Here is a 22,948-nt window from a genome sequence, read left to right on the forward strand (position 1 = left end):
GTTGAAAATCACAGCAGCAGGATCTGTTGTTGAATCTGTTCATCAATGTGTTAAATGTCGGTTTTCAGGCTATTTTCATGGCTCATTCAAATTAATGGGAAGTAAAAATCTGAATGCTACAAACTCATCCAGCTGCATCTGACTTGGTGATTAGTTTATATTCTGGTTTTCATGGTGGTCAAGAGCCAAATAACCCTCATGTTAAAACTAAGTGGAATATTGCTTTAAGTCCATCAAAGAGCTCTCGCTTCATTGTTCTGGTTTTCGACATACTACAAGCATATTTTCAATCAATGAGGCTGCAAACTATTTCTCTGAAAAATCACATTCAGCACATTGCAATTTCCCAACTGCTATGTTCTAATTTACTAAATAGAAGGAATTAAATGGAATTTTCACTGGAATATTTTCAGTCCCATTGACTTGCGCCACTGTTGCTAACAAATAACACAAGTGCCTTTTGGATGGACTATAACTCCCAATTCATGAAAAATCAGACGCTATACAAAGAGACAGGTGAGAGAGCAAATCCCTCCATCAAACTGAAATGCTTCAGGCAGACGCTGCATCCACATTGTCAAAGCCAGACAGTAGATTGGATTTCCTCAGGAACAGAAACACCTGATTTTTAACCCCATGTGGCACAAGTCCTAACACTGAATAATCAGATTCCATGTGGATTCTCCCAGTCAGATCTGTGCTACAAGGGGTTAAAAATGCGATCGTTTGTACCCGTGTAAATCCGTCCATAAATAGAGACAGGTGACGGAACAAATAAAACATCTATCAAACTCAAAGCTTGAGACAAACACCCCATCTACATTGCCAAAGACACACAGTCACAAACAAAGGACAGAGAAGAACATAGGCTGAATTTGATTATTGTTTCTGAAGCTATGGTTCAGAACCCAAAATGGGCAGATGGGTTTGTTTCTGGTGATCAGTGTTTCTTAAATTATGGTACCCAAAATATAGGTCACAAACATTTTTCTGGTGGTTCCAAGGATATACATTTCTCAGATTTTTGTCCTGGGATAAAATAATTTAAAACCCCCTTCTCATAAAAAAAAAACATATTTACATCTATTGAGGGATTTGTTCATATTTAACAAGGGGGATGTTATGTCGGTAAACTGTCATTTCCCCTCACCTTTTCCTTAAAATCATGCATCTCTTACTTTCTTCTAACAGAGAGAATCCCATCCACTTTCATCCTCTTCAAATTGCATGCATCAGCAAATAATCTCTACTTCCTTAACATCCTCCCTTTTCTCCTCCTCCTCCTCCTGCTCTTCCGCCTCTCCCTTTTCTTCAACTTCTGTCTTCTTCTTCCACTCCTCCTCCTCCCTCTCCTTTTCCTCTGCCTCTTTTTTCTTCCACCCCTCTCCCTCCCTCTCTTCCTCTGCGTCTCCCTCCGTCTCTCCCTCCTCCTCGGCTATCGTTTTCCCCCTCCTCCTCCTCTCTCTCAGGGCACAGGGAAGACAGTTCGCCAGGAAGAGGATGGTGGAGAGACAGAGGAGAGAGAGGACGGCTCCCACCCCGACTTCTAACTCTCGATCTCCGTGCCTCTCCTCCTCCTCCTCCTCCTCCTCCTCTTCTCTCTCCTCTCTCCACCTGCCTTCTTTCTCCTGGCTCGGGGAGAAGTACACGGCGCTCTCCTCGTGGCTCGGCATCAGCACGGCTCTTTCCAGATTGTTCCGAGTCACCATCCCCCCCTTCCCGACATCATTCCAGTTTCTGTTAACCGCCTTCCCTACGATTTTGTCGTAATAGTCGCTGCCGGTGGTTACGTTCCCGCTCTCCACGTCTTCCGCATCTTCGTCAAAGTTCGCCGCGTAGACGTCGCCGTCCGATTCCACCAGCGTGTCCGAAATGTCAAAGTCAAACTCCCCGCCCTCCCCGTCCTCGTTCCCTATTGGCTCAAACAGGTCAGAGTCCAGGTTGACTCTTATCCAACCGGATCCCCTCGCCAGCCTCCTCGTCCCGGCTCCTCCTCTGGTTTCCTTCCCCTCCCCTTCAGCGATTGAGTTCAAGGCGATCGGTTGGTCAACGCAGGTTGACACCAGAAGCTCAGCCCGCAGCAAGGGCCCGCCTCCGTCCCCACGGGCGATGATGCGCTGGGCGGGGCCGGGCGTCACAACGACCACGGTCTCAGCCAATGAGGAGAGACGCAGGAAGAAGGGGACGCCGCTGAAGGAGGACAGGAGGGAGGCGGTGTCGTCGCTGAACTGGAGCCATACGCTGATGGATGCCTCCTGGAGTGAGGGGGGGGGGGGGGGGGGGGGGGTATAAAGAGGGAGAGTTTTGTCAAACCTTACAATTAAAAACGTTATTTCAGTTGTGGGGGTCTGGGCTTTATGTTGCTTTCAAGTCGTTGTTGTGGAAATAACCGTTGGAACAACTTGAAGTTAAAAAATGACGACTTGGAAGCCTTCAAGATGCCAGTTTTCTTTGGTTGCTTCTGATCAATTTTCTCACACTTAACACACTGAACTTAGGAGTGCATGTTTACAGCAAGACAAACATTGCAATGTCAATCATAAACTGAAAATCCTGCAAGTAGTTGTACCCTGGCATTAGCGTATGTGATGAAAATCGTTAATTTTGTTGGTTTTATTTTGAATGAATGCATTTTCTTGTCATGACATCAGAATTCAGTAAGTCCAAGAAATCTGGATCCATCACCAAAGCTGAAAGCTGCGGAGAATGGTATTTTCAAGTAGGAAGCTCGTATCTACCATCTTTCCCAAAGGACATGAATGCAGCATTATTTCCAGTCCTATTCCTTTCCAGTCAGTTCTGCCTAACTGTTGCACTTTAAAAAGTCTCTTATTTGGATGTTTATGGAATGATGTGAGGAGTTTGCTTTGTCATCATCAACCGCCTCGCCCTCACCTGCTGGTGGTTGTACAGGATGTTGTAGGCTGTCACTGTTGTGGTGACGATGGAGGGGTGGGCGGGGCTGGCCGTGATTGACATGCCGAGGCCGCTGACCACCTGCACAGAGAGGTCCCCGGGGGTGACGGGGTCAGAGGTCACAGTGACGTCACAGCTGCCCAGCACCCCGTCCCACTGCCCAGAGATGACCTGAGAGAGAGAGAGAGAGAGAGAGATTGTTTCTACATAAACATTGATATCTTCCATGTAGACAATTGATACTCAATGTATGGTGGAGGAACCCACGTCCTCCACCATCCAAACACTGTGACACACACACACACGACACAGCATTCAACTAAGTGCTTTTACAAGGTTATGATGAATTATCACCTACATGCAGCGATGTCTTTCCGGGCCGTAAGCCAATCAGGTTGTTCTGCGTGCCGAGGGATGCCACCCGAGGGTCCTCCACTCTCAGCCAATTACGGACCAGCTCTGTCACGTCCACGAACCAATCGGATGAGCCCAGGAGGTGAGTGGTCCTGCTCTGGAGGTCCTGAGCCGTGAACTGAGTCAGAACCTGGACCGAAGAGCGCTGAAACACCGGCGAACACCTGAGGGGAGAGAGAGTAAAAATGGAAGACATTTAAGTTACAACATACACACACACACATGTGCACAATTGTGTACATACGTGAGTGTTTGATGTATGGTTACACCGATATATTGGGCTGATAGAAAGAAATAGAAATAATTGGGCACACTGGGGCTCTCCTATACCCGTGCTCGGTGAAGTGGTTCCAGCCATCTATGGCATTGAGAACGGGGTCTGCCAGGGACACTCGCAGGGGCACCAAGGGAGCCCACACCGCCAGACACACAGAGCCACTGAGCGTGCCTAATAGAAACTCCACCCCCACACAGGTGCTGCCCAATCCTGATTCGCTGCCGTCCACAAAGAGGGCAGAGCAATCGCTGGACACCTGTTGTCATGGAACAAAGAGGGAAAAACAGACATAATTACTGTAGGTAAATCATGTCAGTAAAAAGATTAGACAACTCAGATTAAAAGTAGTTATTTGTTATAGAAAGACTGGGAGCAGCCAGCAAGAACTGGACTTTTCTGGCCCATGCTTAATGAGCATGCACATCATAACATAATATAATATAACTAACAAGCTGTAGACATGATATATCATAATATAACATTTAATGTAATATTGTTACTGTAATTCAGTAGCTTTTTTCTGTATTTGTACTTGTACTATTTGTAATTAATTTTAATTTGTGTCCATGAGAAATTTTGTATGCTCTATAATTTTGTATGCTCTATATTGGTGCAATATATATATTGCACTAAAAACTGGCCAATCGCAAACTATATGTGGAGATAATATTCAGTTAACTGTAATATTAATGCTCATATTTCTCCATGATAGCCTAGTAGCTGAGTATTCATTAGCCAAAAACCAATACATTCAGCTACAGTATTGTTGAGTTTGCATTTGTCTGGTTGTGGTCTAGTTCATCAGCCTTGCTAGCTATTTGGCTAGCTAATGGTACATTAGCAAAAGGAACATCAATATAGTAACATTATTGAGTGATTGGGATGGAATTTTTCTTTTTTTTTTTTAAATCGCATACTGAATAATGACATGAATTTCAAAATCGTATTTTTACAATAACCATTGTAGTCTATAACATGTACAATATCACATATTCAACTCTGTCCTCTTGTTCTTTTTGTGTTACATGGAAAATGTAGCCTGTTACATGGAAAATGCCCATGCTGAAGTAGGAGTCATCGTCGACGATGAGATGTTGCGTGTATTTTTTATGAATGAACAGTTACTCTCTCGTAGCATGCAGTGACAAGGGGTGAGAATGTGCCGAAAGTACAAACTTTGGGCTTTCAAATGGTGCCTCATTTATGTCGGTCGACCAAGCAGAAGCATATACTGTATATCATAATTCGCATTTTATATAAAATTATTGTTGTGCATAAAATCTATCTTTGTGCACTGAAGGACACTTTTAGCTTTATTTTGTCATTTTTTGACATAAAAGCAAGTGGAACATTTTTTTTTAAAGTGCAGACTCCAATCAGCACACTGAACATACTCAACATACTTACTGAACATGTGCTCTCGACCAATTAGCAGCAGTTGCTAGGCGGAAGGGAATCGCTCAACCACTAGAATGCTGTCTATGAAAAAAAAGTATTGGGTAACGTGACCGTTTCGTGCGTATTGCGAGAAAACGGAGAGCGCGTAGTTTGAACAGTTTTTGCTTTTGTTTGCATGAAAATGTCTCAATATCGGAGAACACTGAATACAAGTCAGGCACTATCATTGTTTTTTCCCCGATGATGAGGAGGATATGGGAAACGAGTCATCGGAACCAGAGATTGACTCAGACAAGGAGCTGAATTTTGAAAATGGAATCGATCCACAGGCGGAGAGGTAAGAAAAACCACCATATTCAGCAATTTTTATTGGATATATTATTGAATATTGGAAATTTTATCCTCCCAGAGGAGGATGTGGCTTGCCCAGGAGTAGGTCTGTGTCAAGGAGCGTAAGATTCAGATCAAGGTCTCCATTACGGCAGCCAACCCGGAGCTCACAGGCATGGAGAACAGAAGCTGACATTGATGTTGCTCCAGTACCAAAGCGATTCACACCTCGTTGCCTCCCTGGAGCTCAGCTACATAGAACAGGTGCATAGGCAAGGCAAACTTTATTTATATAGCACATTTCATACACAAGGCAAATACAATGTGCTTCACATAAAACAGAAAAAAATACATAAAATGACATTAAAAACGAAAGAAAGAAAGATATTGAGCAGTCACTCTCACACTGGTGACACCTCTGGTCAGCCAGTATAACTTCTCTGAGAGTGACTCCCTCAATGTTTCCTCTCAAAAGGAAATCAATTTAGATGAGATCTTGAAGGATTCTTTGAAGGATTCTTCGAAGGAGCCTAGAGTCTTTCCAGTGGTCTTACCCCACCCTATAGGCAGGCCCCACAGCCCCTAGAGGACTTGTAAATGTTCCTTTAGAACAATACACAGATCATCTAAACAATTACAATTATAAACTTCAAGAAATCCTTCAGTTCTCAATACATACGCTCCACTGAACCTGTTTTAGTTGTTTTTTTCAAAGGACACTGAACACCAACAAACAGGCAGCTAAAACCTGACAAAAGGAAAAAAATATACATGGACTGATATCACTGTTGAGGAGTTTTACAAATTCCTGGGCCTCAAACTGTTCATCGCACTTGTACCTCTGAAACAAATCAGTGACTTCTGGAGAAAGAACAACATTTTCTCTGTCGCCTTTCCTGGATCTGCTATGAGCAGGGACAGATTCAGAAAAATCTCCTGGAACATCCACATGAGTGACCCAGAGGAGGATGTCACATGTGACAGGAAAAAGGGAACAGCAGAGCATGACAGTTTGTTCAGAGTGAAACCGCTCTTGGATGTAGTCCGCTCTGCTTACCACGCAGACCAGAATTTGTCCATAGATGAAAGAATGGTTGCAACCAAGGCAAAAACTGGCATGACACAATACATGACAAATAAACCTACCAAGTTGGGGTTCAAGCTTTTTGTGTTAGCTGATTCCAAGAATGGATATACTGTTGATTTTTCGGTGTATGCAGGAAAGTCGAGGACAGACTCTGGAAATGGCCTTTCATATGACAGTGTGATGTCACTCATCAAACCTGCATATTTGGGAACAGGCTACTCAGTTTTTGCGGACAATTTCTACACTGGTCCCAGACTCTTCAGAGACTCATACTCTATGAACATTGGAGCCTGTGGGATGTACAGGGAAAACAGAAAAGAGTGCCCCCCGTGGAATGCCAAACAGTCTCACCAGTAAATCCTCACGAGGAGCTAACAGGTGGATCAGAGAAGATCCCCTTCTCTTTGTCAAATGGATGGACACACGAGAGGTGGCAGTGTGCTCCACCATCCACCAAGCTTATGGAGAGGACACAGTACGAAGAAGGGTGAAGAGCAGAGATGGTCACTGGACTCGAGAGAACATTCCATGCCCTGCCACTGTCATGGACTACAACAAACACATGGGAGGAGTTGACTTGTCAGATCAGCTCATACAGTACTACACAGCCCACCACAAAACCTCACGTTGGTATCGGACAATGTTCCATCATTTCATTGACATTGCCACCGCCAACGGTTACATCCTGCACATTCAGCACAGCCAAGCCAAACAAACAACTCCTCTAACCCACAAGCAGTTCATGGTGGCCATCTCATAACAGGGGGGTCCAAGCAAGAGGGCCTCCTATGGCCGCAAGTCATGTGAGCGATGCATTGTCAACACACCCTGGAAGTGTCAGGCATGTGATGTGTGATGTGTCATTTTAGATAGGAACTGTTTCCAAGAATGGCACAGACAGACTTGCAATGTGAAAAAGTGGAAAAAATGAATGGGGACAAGCCTACTTTTTTGTATATAGCATGTAAAATAGTTTGATTGTTTTATGTTTGTATGTATGTTTTCTGCTTTTTATTGCATGTGCAACAACTAAATGAACTTTTTCATATCTTTGAAACATTTCAATAAGATTATTTAGAGTGATTTTCAATAAAGGTTTGTGAATTTCTACAGACAAATTTTTCATTTTTTCTTGTATTTTTTATTTGTTGTTGGCAGTCATAGTGTCTTGGATTGACAAAATGATAGGTGATGCTGAAAAAAATTATACCATGCATTACCATGCGGGAAAAGACAGTTTTTTCTGTGCTAAACAACGGCAAAACCAAATGTATAGCAAAACGGACAAAATGACCCCAGACTCTTAAGTAACTAACTTTTACTGAGTATATTTTAAATGAGCTACTTTCTACTCTTACTCCAGTAGATTTTTACACCAGTAATTTTACTTCTACTTCAGTACAATTTCAGTAAAGTAACAGTACTTCTATGGAAATTAGTCGTCAAGACGCAGGTTGCAGGTGCAGGTTGGTCGCAGGAATAAGACAGTCCATATAAAGGAATTATCCAACCTAACACTGTTAGACTTCGTTGTTAACTTTCAGCTTTATTTTCTTAAGATTAGGCTTGAGAAGCGAACAACGCGTTTCGCCAGTTGCTAACAGTGTGCGGTTGGATAATTCCTTAACAGTACTTCTAGTCGAGTAGGATACCTTGACAATGTTCTCGTTGGTCGACTGACACCTGACAGCAGCGGTGACGTCTGACACCTTCCCATCATGCCCTATGGCCAGCACAATAACAGGAAGTGACACAGGCTCGTTGGTCAGTATGGCTGTGTTGATGATTGTGTCACTCTGGAGACAACAACAGAAACAGCAAATACATGGTCGTTACACACCGAATGGGGTTTCTGAGTATGGAGTACCATTTAATGGTATAAAGCATGCTACTGAAATTGCCATCTGCTATTGGCTGATCTTTGGTGCTAGGTTATGGCACCTTCTATAGAGTACAACAGGTGATGTCACCATGTAATGTCAACTTCTATAGAGTACAACAGGTGGTGACATCACCTGGTGCCAAAGATCAGCCAATAGCAGATGGCCAGTTCAGCAGCATGCTTTTCACCATTAGATATCAGGCTTTACACAGATTTGGGTTTGGGGTTTAGCTACTCTTTCAATAGGGTTTGACCAATATTGTTTTTTGAAGTCCAATACAGATTTTTTGGATTGAAAAAATATATATACTGTATATACTGTATATGCACTATGAAAAATGATAAAAGCATGAAGAAATCTGCAATATATAAAAGATAAGAAAAGTAAGGAAATATGCAGACATATTAATAAGATGACAAATGCAAAATGTGCATAGTATTCACATTAACAGCTCTAAAGAGGGCCATACAGAAGTGTCTAGGTCTTTTTAAAATCTATTAACACTATCAGTACATTCACAGAATAAACAAAAGAATGAACAAATGAATGGACAACTTGGTAAATACCTCAGTGTTTGAATGAAAGAATGGAATGAAGATGAATGAGTAAATCAACAAGTGAGAATGAATGAACTACCTCCGTGATGGGAGCGATGCCGACGATGTGTCGATCAGCGAAAGAGAAGGTGCTCACTGCTGCCCCATATGGCGATGGAGGATTATTACGCCCCGAGTACTCCACCCACCAGTTAGCTGACACTGTCATGGCAACACCGAAACTCCGCCTAAGACCATCAACTGACAGACACACCACCTGGTGGAGGAGAGAGGGACTGCAGGAGGAGTGATTGATTAATTAGGTGCATTCATCTGATTCATATTTTATATTCATATTTGATTCTAGTGTGAATGTGTATGAAGCTCTTGACCTACTTGTGTATGTGCTTGACTGGAGTGTGTTTGTGGCAGATGATGGAGATGACATCATGTTTTGAGCCCTGGGTTCTCTCCAGGGTCACCGCCCACAGGTCAGAGGTCAAAGTTCGCTGGGCCACCATCGACACCAGGCCCTTCTTCACCTTTAACCTGGGGACAACGCACACACACAGATTTTAAATTTAAAGAGCAGTGAAAACAGCTGCAACTGTATTATTCATATCAAGTTTTCGTATTTCTGCAATTTTTCCATTTACCTTATAACAACAAACTCAGCACTGAAATTGGCCCTCAAATTGACAGAAACCCCAATTGGCTGTCCTATCCGGATCGGCCCTCGGTGATAGCGAATCAGGACGTGGGAATCCAAATTAAGATCCTCCACTTCCTGCCCATTCAAACAGGCTTCCTCTTCTTTGGTGCTGTTCCTCTCTTTTTTCTTCTCCTCCTTCTCCTCCTCTCTCAGTGTCACTGCTTTGATATAGAAGAGCTGCCTCTGGGACTGAGGCAATTTGTCCTCCACGCATCTGGATGGATGGATGGAGAGAAAGAATGAGAGATGTTGGAGAGAGCGAGGGAGATTGAATGACATACGGAACGATTGAAATAAATCCAACAAACCCCCCATGCTGATACGCTTAAGCAATAACATATCAAAGGTTGTGCTATATGATGGTAAATAGCAATAACCACAATATAGCCCAAACTCTTGCACAGGACTAGTATTATGTGGGACCTCATGTAATTACTGAATTACCCCAACCTCTGCGCTTTGGAATAGTGAAATTCATCAAAATCACTGGCGCCAAATTGGATTTGTTATTTGTTAAAGTCAAGGTTGAAAAATCAGGATTCCGGTTTAACAAAGCAAAACTTGAAGAAGACAAAATCATCTGCAAAAACATCATGTTTAAAATTAGCATTTGATTTGCACATTTGATTAGTATTATCAGAGGACCATGGTCTTCAGCCAAAAACGGAAGGTATTTGGTGCTGGAATTTTTTACAAATTACAGACATGGCACATTCACATGGGACTACAATCACTGGATGATGCCAGATGATATTAAATTTATTGAATGTTCATATGAATTGAAATCAATTTTATATCATAATTTCTTGATTTGTTTTTGATTTTCAAATTTCTTGATTTGCTTCATTGTACTATTACTCATCTTATATGTTTCTTCAATGAAATTGTGATTTACTGTATTGAGATATTTTGTACAATGCACCTTTTCCTTTTTTCTCCAACAATATTTTTATATTGCTATTAGCACATGTATTATTTATCTAGTGTCGCATGTTATATATGTCATTCGGTGTTGGTCTGCTATTCATTCTCCTTTGGGGACAATAAAGAACCCACTGACCTGAAGAGAAGTGAACACACCTCTCTACATGTTAACATTTTCTCTTCTCCATACCTTGGCGGTGTCAGCTTCAGGTTGGCCACTGTGCCGAAGGAGGAGTAGTAGAGCTGGATTCGGTCTCCAATGGGGCCCCGCTGGTATCTGAGGGCCCCTGGCACAGCGGTGTCCCCTTCGGCACCAGGACGGTATCTGAATCACAGCATAAATCAAACTGTTAAAGATGAGGTCGAAAACCTTTCACCATCAAGTACAAAAGATTGGATCCATGATTTCACAGAGCCTTCTTTCTTCAGAGATCTCATTTTTATCTAACTATTCATATGGGCATTTATATTTAGTGATATCTTCTAGCACTCTTTGTAGCATGCTTTAACCCGCCTAGTTCAGTTTTTATCTAGAAAACGGAATGCTCAAGGAAGGGAATGGATGGTAGAATGACCTATGGATGAACCTATGATTGATGAATGAATGAATGAATGAATGAATGAATGAATGAATGAATGAAGCACAGAACTTGAATGGACAGAATGGTCATTCCGATTCAAATCAACATTCCAGGACATTAAGAGTGGCGGCCATTTTTATGTGTACCGTTTGGCTAGCTTCTGTTCTTGCTGAATTGCGGCAAGTCGCTGAGGCAAGAGGTTTTGCAGCAAGGACCAAAGAACCTTCTCCGTCGCCTTGCTGCCATGGTTTGCTAATATGCTAATGTTGAGTAGAAGAGCTAGTGAGAGAAGTAGTCTTTGATAAAGCTACGTTAGCCTCGTCGCTAAGGTCAGCTTTCAGTTGAGTTTTGACAGTTTGCTAAGCTCGTGCAACAGACACATCTGCACAGTTCTCAAGCAAGTGTGACACACTTTACAGCCTTAATGCCCAGACTTCTATTGTCACCATAGCAACTAACCTTTAATATTCCATCATCGCCATTTTATGCTGTACTAGCCAAATTACCATGGAAGGACCGTTCTATCCAGTCAAGTTCTGTGGAATGAAATAACATGAATGAAATAATGAACCCTTGAATGAATGACTGACTGAATGAATAAACCAAAGAAATAATTAACCCATGCATGGATGAACCCATGAATGAATGGATGAACGAGTGAATGTTGTGTCCACCTTAGTGAGGGAGAAGATGCTCTTCCTCCACCGGTTCCACCGTTGTCACCAGCGTTGCCATGCCAACGGTTGCCAATAAAGTTCCCATGACGACGGCTCTCCCGTTGCCGTTCCCGGTTCTGCGCCCAGCGGCGGTCGTGGATGTGTCTGTACCGCTTGTCCAAACCTTGATACGATTGGTCAAGGTGTTCCTCCTCGAACCAATCGTTGGGCAGCGTCAGAGTCACCACGCAAAGTCCTAGAGGAGGCTGGGAAACAGGAAAAGGAGGGAAAGAGGAAGGGATGGCGAGAGAGAGAGAGCGAGAGAGAGAGAGAGAGAGAGAGAGAGAGAGAGAGAGAGACATATAAGTACAGTTACACATATAACTTTTAAGTCCTAATTCCAACTTTAACTCAAAAAAAGACCTTTTCCCTGCTGAGGACCAGCAAAAATGCTGGAACTCTAGCTAGACTATACTTTCCAAGTACAGTTAATCTTAGTACACACACACACACACACACACATATACACACACACACACACACACTCCTTCCGTCCCCTGCTATACCAGTGTGATGCAGGAGGCCTTGTGCTCCTCTGTCTCTTTGAAGGCGTGCAGGGTGATGCAGGTCCCTCGGGTGCTGCCGTCGCCCCGCATGTGGAACAGCGCCCTCACCCTGAACCTCTCCTGCCCTCCCTCGTCCCTCTCTCTTTCCACATGCTCTGAAAGGAGGGACGCCGACAGGGGAAGGGAGAGAGGGAGGACGGGGTCCGATATGAGCTGTGGAGAGAGAGACAGAGAGAGAGAGAGAGAGAGAGAGAGAAAGTTGTCTCTTGCAGTCAATTGTTAATTAATCTTTACTATAAATTGTCCATAATCATTTTGCATTAATATCTATTGTCTTCCTCATGCTTTGGCAAAGTAAGTGCATTTTACCATGCCAAGAAAGCACATTTGGAATTGAACTGAATAAAGAGAGAGAAAGAAAGATAAAGAGAGTGAGGACAAGTGGGAGAGAAAGAAAGAAAAATAGAGAGGACAAGTAATGGGGAAAAGGGAGTAAGTATCAAGGCTTTTCAGATGATGTAACACACCCTCTGGCGGCCATTTTGGAGGTCCTCAGTGCTTGGGTAACAGTGGCTATGAACAGCTGATTGCATTTCTACACTGACTTGGTCGTCTAAACAGAACTGAATAAAAAATGGTTTTAATTTCTGCGTTGTTTTAGCTGGGGACTGATCATTTGAGTTGATGCATCTGGTTGATTTTATGTTTGCATCAGTGGCTTCTCAATTTCTGTGCTGCTACTGGTCTTGGTTTTATCAACCACTTTGACTATTTCTGGACTAGGGAGGATCTCTACAAGTGGGATAATCTCCATCCTAACCGCAAGGAAACAAGACTGCTAAACACAAACATCACTTACAGTTTGCAAGCCCCCTGACCAGTAGGGAGGATAGGACACAATAGTTACACACACCCTCCTCCAGATATCAATCCCCTATCCCATCCTTTTCAAACCCCAGCTTTCACTATACCGGCTTTTACAAGTATGAGACCCTCTGTCAATAACTCTAACCGAATGGTTAATCAGAAGGATCAGTTCCGTTATCTCCAGCCAATCACAGCTGCTCCTCAACTTATGAGTCTCACCATGCCTGTTAATTTAGCCCTCATAAATGCAAGATCTTTAGCAAATAAAACCTTTGTTTTAAACGATTTTATTACAACCTACAATTTGGATTTTCTGTTTTTAACAGAGACCTGGCTTAGGTCCGGTGACATCAGTTCTTTCGCTGAGCTTTGTCCCCCCAATTATATGTTTTTTAATTCCCCCAGACTCACTGGTCGTGGAGATGGCTTTTAAAATTCATTTGAGCTGTAGCCTCATCTCAGTGGAGAAACCTCCTAGCTTTGAAGTGCTGATGTTCAAAGTCAATTGTGATACCCCTGTCTGCTGTATTGTTATTTATCGTCCCCCTAAACCGGACATGGGCAAAATATGGCCCCAGGGCCGGAACCGGCCCGTGGACCATCTCAATCCGGCCCGCAACGTCCTCAAAGGAAAACAAAACAACCCCCAAAAAATCAATAAAAGGCAGCATTATGTTAATAAATCTCGAGTCTGTACTGCTATTTAACTTGATTCCAACAGAGGGCACTGTCTACATTTAGATTGGACTAACACTAAAGGCCTCAAGTTGACTCTTGCTCACCTCAAGTGACAGGTTAGTAACGTTAGCGGTTGTGATGACAGAATCAGAGTTAGGATGAATGCTTCAAAGAAGAGAAAAGTTGACTCTGAATGTCGCGTTTTTAACCAAGAGTGGACATCTAAATATTTCGTCACAAGTGTCGGTTCAAAGGCAGTATGTTTGATATGCCAAGAGAGTATCGCGGTGTTCAAGGAATACAACATCAAGAGACATTTTTCGACCAAGCATGCTAACTATGCCACAAACTTGTCATCGGGGCTTAACCATTGCCAGTTCATCCAGCTACTGGAGGAAAGTGAGACAGAACACACAGACGTCCTGTACCACTCGAATGTATGTCCATGAATATGACCATGTATTTGTTAATAATTAGTGTCTGTGAATATTAATATTTTCTTCATTCGTTGATGCAGGTATGTATTAAATTTTGATAATTGTAAAACAGTCTGCCTTGAGTCCATATTTATAACATAATGCAATGTGTTTCATCAGTGACCTATGCAGTGGTGCATATCAGACAATTTAACAGACAGTTTAATGTTTTATGTTCATCAGTTTTAGATTACATTGCTCCCATTACGGCAAGGTCAAGGCGCCAGTCAAATCCATCACCTTGGGTAAGTGATGATACTCGCCAACTAAAAAGAGAATGTAGAACAGCAGAACGAAGGTGGAAGAAAACGAACTTACAGGTCCACCTCCATATGAGACAGTTACTGTCTGCTTATAATTTATTAATCAAAAAAGAGAGACTTAAGTATTTTACAAACCTCGTAGCTGCAAAAAAACATAACTCTAGAGTTCTGTTTAGCACCATTGATCAACTTGTAAACCCTGCTCCTTCAACTGTTTCGGCCTCCTCTGTTGAAGATTGTGATACGTTTTTAGCTTATTTTGTTGAGAAGGTTAAGGGTATCAAAGCCTCTATAACGCCCCCTACCTCATGTATAACTTCTCCAGATGCCTCCCCCACATTGTTGAGTGAATTTACCCCGATTTCCCTGAATAATCTGCTTGATATTGTGTCACACATGCACTTATCTTCCTGTGGCCTTGACACTCTACCCCCCAGATTTTTCAAAGGTATTAGATGTCATTGCCCCTTGTCTTCTCTCTATTGTTAATGAGTCTCTGTCCTCCGGTTTGTTCCCAGACTATTTCAAACAAGCCTGTATTCAGCCCCTTTTAAAGAAACCTGGCCTTGATCCAACACTCCCTCATAATTACAGACCAATCTCTAAATTACCCTTTGTCTCAAAAATCATTGAAAAGGCTGTTGCTAAACAACTACTGGAAATAGTGGAAGCTGATAACATTCTCAACCCATTTCAATCTGGTTTTCGCCAGCTGCATAGTACTGAAACTGCTCTGCTGAAAGTCACTAACGATATGCTTATGAATGCAGATTCTGGTCATCACTCCTTTTTAGTATTGTTAGACTTGTCTGCACCGTTGATCATACCATCTTGCTGGATAGACTAAAGCACTGGGTCGGCATAGATGGAACTGCCCTCAGATGGTTTTCCTCATATCTTACAGAGAGATCTTTCAGGGTGACTATTGATGATTTTGTCTCATCGTCGGCTCATATGTCATGTGGGGTCCAACAAGGTTCAATCCTTGGTCCCATTTTGTTCAGCTTGTATATGCTTCCCCTTGGTCATATTATTCGTCAGTTTAAGATTGTTGCTTACCATTGTTATGCAGATGACACCCAGCTTTATGTATCATTTAAATCTGACAAGCTTAAAAATCTGGATACTCTACACTGTTGCCTTACTGCTATCAAAGATTGGATGTCACTGAATTTTCTACAGCTGAATAGGGACAAAACAGAAATCTTGGTCATTGGCCCAGACCAAGTTTTAAAGAGTATTAGTCCATACCTCGGGCATTTAGCAGGAAATATAAAACCATCTGCTAGAAATCTTGGTGTTGTGTTTGATCAAATCTGAACTTTGACCATCACATTAAGAAATTGGTTCCGTCTTGTTTTTTACAACTCAGAAATATTGCCAAAATCAGTTCAGCACTGCCTAAGAACATCGTAGAGCAAATCATCCATGCTTTTATCTCTTCCCACCTGGATTACTGTAACTCCATATTTTCTTGTTTAAGCGAGTCTGCAATTACTCGACTTCAACTGGTTCAGAACGCGACTGCCAGGCTTTTGACAAACACTAAACGAACGCCATGCAGCTTGATACAAATCAGCCCACAGTTGTAGTTCTTCCGGTTTGCAAATTTAGGGTTGTAAATCTAGGGTTGTAAAAAGATATATCTACTGAATATATCAAATATCTAGTACAGCCAAACTAGTAATTACACTGCATCTAGATGATCTATGTTAAGAAAAAGTAAAGATGTTGGTTTATTACTGATATTTTAGCCAAAACGGGAGTTGACACACAAACATGTTGGATGTCGTGGCTCACGGAAGGGCATTGCGGGCGGACTTGGCGCGTTCGACTCCTGTTTTGGCTAAAATATCTGAAATAAACCAACGTCTTTACTTTTTCTTAACATAGATCACCTAGATGCAGTGTAATTACTACTTCGGCTATACTAGATATTTGATATATTCAGTAGATATATCTTTTTACGACCACTTTGCAAACCGGAAGAACTACAACTGTGGTTTCAGCGATAGCAGCGTGCATAGCAACCACCATAGCAACGGTAAAAAAGCCTGAATAAATCTTCGTAATAACTAACAAACTAAACATCATATACATTCACTGAACGAAGATTATGAAAATAAAATGCACATTTCTCGCTAGAAATGTTATCAAAACGCATTTTAATGCCGAAACTATCTTAAAATATTGCATTTTCCACTGAGAATAAAAGGAACGTTTTTGTTTCGCCGCAGAGAGAAACTTGACAGTCACGTGACGTGGACGCAGACCAACGTAGCCGGTCCCTGCGGTGATCCAGTTTACCAATAGATGATAGCAGCCTACTGAGCCAACTAGGAGGTAGAGTAGGGCCATACTACCTCATATCTATGGTCCCGATGACAACTGATAACGGCCATTTAATCGTCTGATAACATCCGAAGCGGGTGATATGCCTTGGCGACACAGATGGATTTACGCGTCACACCAGCAAAGCAAATTGAAATTGAAAATGAAAGAAAGCGCCGAGCCTCACAAGAAAGATCAGAGAGAAAGCGAGACAATCAGAGAAGGGGGGAGAGAGAAACGGATAAGAGAAGAAACATAAAGACAGATGATAAGAGAATCAAACGGATATGATAAAGGAGAGGAGCAAAAGAGAGAAAGTGGGGGAGAAAAGGGTCAAAAGACTTAGACAGTAGGTCAACTTTTCTGATTTCCAGAGAGGAGATTAGGCCTTTAGTCTTGGCTGGAGAGTGCCTGTCTGTCTTGGAGGACTGCCATCCATAGAGAATGGTTATTAATCTAGGATTATGCTTAATCTAAGTCAGAGAAAATCAGACAATGTTTGTAATATAACCTTCTACTGCGATAACGTAAGCGCAGCTACATTTGCTTTACATTGATAGTGTTAGAATATTACTACAGATTGTAAAATGTAAAATTGACCTTATTGAATCAAGGTTTATCAAAGCTGTACAGGCACAGGTTTGAGCTGGGAGAGCTGAGATGAATCCGAGAATCTCAACTTCACAGTTTTCCCCCTTCATGGCACTGTCTGCACAGGGATGTAGTGGAGGGCAAACCCATCTTAGCCCAGTTTACCCACCTTTTTAGAAACATAATACAGTTTATCCACCTTTTCAGGCTCATATAAAAAAAATGTTGAAGATTCATAGTACATAGTAAGTAGTATCAAACTGATGCAAGTTATAAGGGATAGGGTCTTTTAAGGGGAAAAAGTATAAACTAGAAAAGGATACATTTTCTGAAGAAAATGTAAGTGTGCTTGCTGTCCTAGCAACAGTCCCTTTGACTTGGTGTTTGTACATGCACTAGATAGTGGTAGTAGTTGCAGTAGAACTAGTAGTAGTGATGGGAATGGTAGCAGTAGTAGTACATGTAGTAGTAATAGTAGTTGTAGCCTAGTAGTGGTAGTAGCAATAGGAGTAGTAGTAGTAGTAATAGCCTAGTAGTAGTAGTAGTAGCAGTAGTAGAACTGTCCCCCGTCCATATACATATTAAAAGGAAAACGTATAAATTCTGGCAACATTTAAACCAATCAGACCAGTAATCATTAAAATATCAAGCCCTTCTCTGCAATCAGCATTTCCTACAATGTGACTCCCTGAACCAGCTGGTATCAGACGTCAGCAGCATGTCAACACCAAGACACGCACCAACACACACCTAGAGACCAACACACACCAAAACACACACCAACACACACTTAAGAGACCAACACACACCAAGAGACACAATAAAGTGCCCTGACCTCCACTTAAAACAGGCTACACAGATGGAAGTGGAATAAAGGAATTAAAAACCTGAATAAACTTCAGCGCCATCACACACTTAACAGACAAATGAAATTGGCCAAATACCTTCGCATTCATGAAGTTAAAGAAATAAACATTCTTAGCAAATATAGACTTGGGGACCATAACCTGGAAATTGAAAAAAAAACTTCCAGGTTTGGTGTTTGGGATTCCAGGTTTGGTGTTTGGGATTCCAGGTTTGGTCTTTAGGTTCCACGTTCGAAATAAAACTGGAAAACCAAAGACCAGAGGCTCTGCAGCACTGCAATCTCATGGAAATATAGACAGAAATACACTTTCTGTTCTCATGTCCAATAACAAGATAAGAGAAACCTCTCTGCTCTCTCTGCTTCTACAAACTTATTTTATCATTAATATTGACTGTATGAACATGAACAGATAGCAATAGTTGATGTACAAAATGCACTATTATAATTTTTAAATATGTATAATATTTGACTTCTTAATATGATTGTTTATTGTTGATGATTATATTCTTTACAGAGAAAGAATTAGGACAATACCCACTAATTATCAAAATCCAAACGAGAGCATTTCAATTTTATAATCACCTAAAAGAAAGTGACCATGACACGCCATCAGACTCTAGAGACCTTTAATATCTGGAGAGATAGGGGGATTTTAACTCTGGGGCATCTATTTGATAAAGGAGTGACGCTTACATTCAAACAAATCCAACAGAAATATGGTCTTCCCGGAAATCACTTCTTCAGATATTTACAAATTCGTAGCTTTATTCAGAATCAGAGCAGTTACCTCTTTGACTGTCAGACACAGATAGAACGTTTACTCCTTAACAGAGGCAAGAAATCAGTTCTCGGTCAGGGGTATGCTGTAACGTGTCCTCAGAATATTTATGACACGTATGGAATAATGACTTCAATCTCACAATAGATGAAACAACATGGGCAGAAATATGCCAATTTGCGAAGGAAATTTCCATATGTAATAGAACCAGAGAAACTCAGTTTAGGATATTGCATCGTTTACAGATTACCCCCCTGCTTAGACATAGAATGAATCCAAGTCTGACAGAAATGTGCTCAAAATGTCAAGTGGAGGTGGGAAGTTGTAGGCACTGTGTGTGGTAGCCATATTGAAGAGTACTGGGGTAAAATTGTTGGTAAACTTAACCTGATTTTTAATGTCCACCTTGACGCTGAACCTCAGGCTTTGCTCCTCGGTGTACCCAGTCCTCATATTAAAGGTTCTCATCAAAGAAGGCTGTTCAGTATTCCTACATTTGCTGCCCGGAAAAATATATTGCTTAGATGGATTGATAGTACACCACCTACAATTGTGGGATGGCATAAACTGATATTTGAGCTAATACCAATGGAATATCTAACATACAGATTTAAATGTAAAACGGGCGATTTTTTTAAGACTTGGACATCCTTCTTTAAATATGCTGGTAAAAGACTTACGAATACTGTATTAAAGGGAATGATAGATTGCAGTACTGAAAATTGGCAAAGTTACATTTTTGGGTCATAAGGTGGTATATTTATTTATTTGTTGATTGATTTTTATTTATGCATTTCTGTGCTTTGTTTTCTGAGTTTTCTTAACATTCCTAATCTTTTAATTTATTTACTTTATTTAATTATAATTTGTTCTCTTTTTTTTTTCTTTTTTCCTTTTTTCTCTCCAGATGTTTAGTTGTTGCATCACTGTCGATTGCAATGGACTGAGCGTTTCCTAATACATACATAGATGCTATGACATTTTTCACGACATATTTATGTGATTGTGTGCAATCATTTCTTCGAGTATATTACGTGCTATATGTGTCATGTATCAGGGATCTAAGTCAGATGTTTAGTTCTTGTGGCCACTGTGTATTGTTGAATTTGTCTGTGTTTGTGTTTAAAAGTATAATAAAAATATTGTTAAAAAAAACAATGTAAACGTGTTTTCCATGCCAATAAAGCCCCTTTGAATTGAATTGAAATAGCTAGATAGCTAGATAGATAGATAGATAGAGAGAGACAGACACAGAGAGAGACAGACAGACAGACAGACAGGGAGGAACTCAACACACACACAGACACACACACACACACACATACACACACAGAGCGAGACCGAGAGAGAGAGGAGAGATAGAGAGACAACATATCAGTTGTTGATCTGTGTATGAAAGTGTTCGTTCGAAAGTTTCAAAGCGGCACATTGTCACAAAGTAGAATATTAGTCACCTGCTTTAAAAAATACTAATCTGAAAAACCGAACACACACACAGAGAGAGAAAGAGAGAGAGAGAGAGAGAGAGAGAGAGATTATATGGAGAGGAGATCGGTGGCCGGGGCTTGCATTACCCAAATTAGAGAAATTCAGAATCGTTTACACAAAACACCCTTCTGCTAGTTCAATCTTGTTGTAACTAAACATTCGGCCGCAAAAATATGTTTTTATCACATACATTAGCAGCATAGAACTGTTCTAAAGTTTCGTAGTGGCAGATCGCGTCTCTATAGCCTGTCATGTCGGTCATGGCTGATAAAGGAGACTGCTGTCTCTGGAACAAGGCACAGCAATAACGGCAATCGTTGTGCTACAACCCTGGTTTTACGAATGAGAACGAGAGTTCGCACTAATGCCTTCTGCTGTCTCCAGGCAGCACCACTGAATAAAGTGATAGCCCTTTTCACCCAACCAAGTCCCAACTTGGCCTTGACAGGCTGTGATAGGACCCCCCAGGGTCTACGTCACTTAGCCTGCCCAGGCGCTATAAATACTGTCACTGACTGTCAATCTTCCTCTGGCACATCATTCAGCTCCTGAACGAGTGTCAGCAAGGCCTGAAGTACGAACTCTCGTTCTCATTCGTAAAACCAGGGTTGTAGCACAACCCCAACGTTTTACTTTCAAACTCAAGTTCGTACTAATGCCATACTGTATACACCCAACCCTCGCAGATCACAAAGGTCAGCACCACTGGAAACTACCGCAGCCCGAAAGCACGCACATTCCAGCCAAAATAACACCCATAAAAGACTGGATGGTAAAGGCAAAGCCTCAGTAAACAGTGACAATCCACCTAATGGCATACGGGTTACCTCACAGGATGAGTACTGGCCATATGAATAATAGTGGCAAAGCAGCCACCCAGAGGCTAACAGCCCTACTGATAAAATATAAGAGGATCTAATAGTCAGAGCATATCTATAACCTCTAGTAATGTGTTAGGTGCAACTGATGTATGAAGCAAACATTAACATCTGGCAGCATTCAGAACCGAATGTGCCAATGAAGAAGCAGTCATATCAAGGCTGTAAAACTTAATGAAGGTGTGTGGGGTAGCCCAAGAGGCAGCAGCACACACATCCTCCACTGAAACGCCTTGTAACAATGCCCAAGAAGTAGCCACACCCCTGATAGAATGCGCCTTTAGGCAACTCCAGGGGAACCTGCCCTGCAGAGGAATAAACCAAAGCAATCGCCTCCACTATCCAGTGTGATAAACGGTCTTTAGACAGAGCCTTACCAATTGCCTGAGACCCATAACAAACAAACAGCTGATTAGAACGGCGCAGCGCTCGTGTGCGCTCCAAGTAAACGGAGAGAGCCCGTACAGGACACAGGGTGTGTAACCGCTCCTCCTCAACCGACTGAAAAGGAGGCAGATGAAAGGCGGAAAGGTCAATGACCGTAGATTTAAATCCGGCCTTTATAACCTTAGGCTGAAAAGCAGGATTAGGCCACAAAGTAACTCTCTGATTATCAGGAGAAAAAATGAGGCAAGACTGATGAACAGACAGCGCCGCCAAATTCCCCACACGCTTTGCTGAAACTAGCGCTACCAGTAGGGCAGTCTTCAAAGACAAAAATTTCAAACCAATCTCATGGAGAGGTTCAAATGGGGGCTTAGTGAGGGCATCCAGCACTGTGACTAAGTCCCACTTGGGAGTTAAGGAACGGCTCGGTGTGTGTAACCGGCGAGCACCTTGCATAAACCGAGAGGCCAAAATATGGCTACCCGGTGACTTGCCGTCTATCCCACTATGACAAGCTGAGATGGCAGCTAAGTACACCTTAAGTGTAGAAGGTGATAGGCCCTTTTTGTGCAGGCAATGAAGGAAACTGAGAATGACACCAATATTACAGTGAATTGGGTCATCCCCTCGAGCAACACACCACCACTCAAAAGCTTGCCACTTAGAGGTATAAAGAGCTCTAGTTGAGGGGGCTCTAGCACTCTGAATTATCTCAACAACCTCCATAGGCAAACCATCGCCTAACAAACGTTCCCGTTCAGGGGCCAGGCAACCAGTTTCCATTTCTGGGGGGATGGATGGAAAATCTCTCCTCCTGCCTGCGTCAGTAGGTCCGGGCGTAGCGGCAGAGGCCATGGTGTCCCCGACAGTTGTCGTTCTGAATGGAATACCACAGAGGACAGTGAGTTGTGTCTCGAGAATCGAACAGGTCCACGCCTGCCCGTCCGAGATGAAGCCAAATAATCTCTACAATCTGCGGGTGAATCCGCCAGTCCGCTGCTTGAGGCTGCCCTCTTGATAATAGGTCCGCTGCCCAGTTTAACCGGCCCTGGATGTGAGATGC

The 22,948-nt window shown here is 42.2% G+C and overlaps 1 protein-coding gene across 1 annotated transcript in view; it reads right to left on the bottom strand.

The window, feature by feature from the left end:
- Nucleotides 1–1,232: 1,232 nt before the first annotated feature.
- The window catches only part of tmem132a (transmembrane protein 132A), a 28,696-nt gene continuing 6,980 nt past the window's right edge, over nt 1,233–22,948 (bottom strand). The window contains exons 3-13 of the mRNA XM_078290156.1: nt 12,281–12,493; nt 11,733–11,980; nt 10,668–10,802; nt 9,498–9,767; nt 9,238–9,390; nt 8,942–9,137; nt 8,075–8,218; nt 3,661–3,863; nt 3,275–3,494; nt 2,896–3,087; nt 1,233–2,255 (exon numbers count right to left, since the gene is read on the bottom strand). Of these exons, the coding sequence (XP_078146282.1) occupies nt 1,233–2,255; nt 2,896–3,087; nt 3,275–3,494; nt 3,661–3,863; nt 8,075–8,218; nt 8,942–9,137; nt 9,238–9,390; nt 9,498–9,767; nt 10,668–10,802; nt 11,733–11,980; nt 12,281–12,493 (2,997 nt within the window). The remainder of the gene's footprint in view (nt 2,256–2,895; nt 3,088–3,274; nt 3,495–3,660; nt 3,864–8,074; nt 8,219–8,941; nt 9,138–9,237; nt 9,391–9,497; nt 9,768–10,667; nt 10,803–11,732; nt 11,981–12,280; nt 12,494–22,948) is intronic.

Source organism: Centroberyx gerrardi, chromosome 3, assembly GCF_048128805.1.
Source record: "Centroberyx gerrardi isolate f3 chromosome 3, fCenGer3.hap1.cur.20231027, whole genome shotgun sequence".
NCBI classification, from domain to species: Eukaryota; Metazoa; Chordata; class Actinopteri; order Beryciformes; family Berycidae; genus Centroberyx; species Centroberyx gerrardi.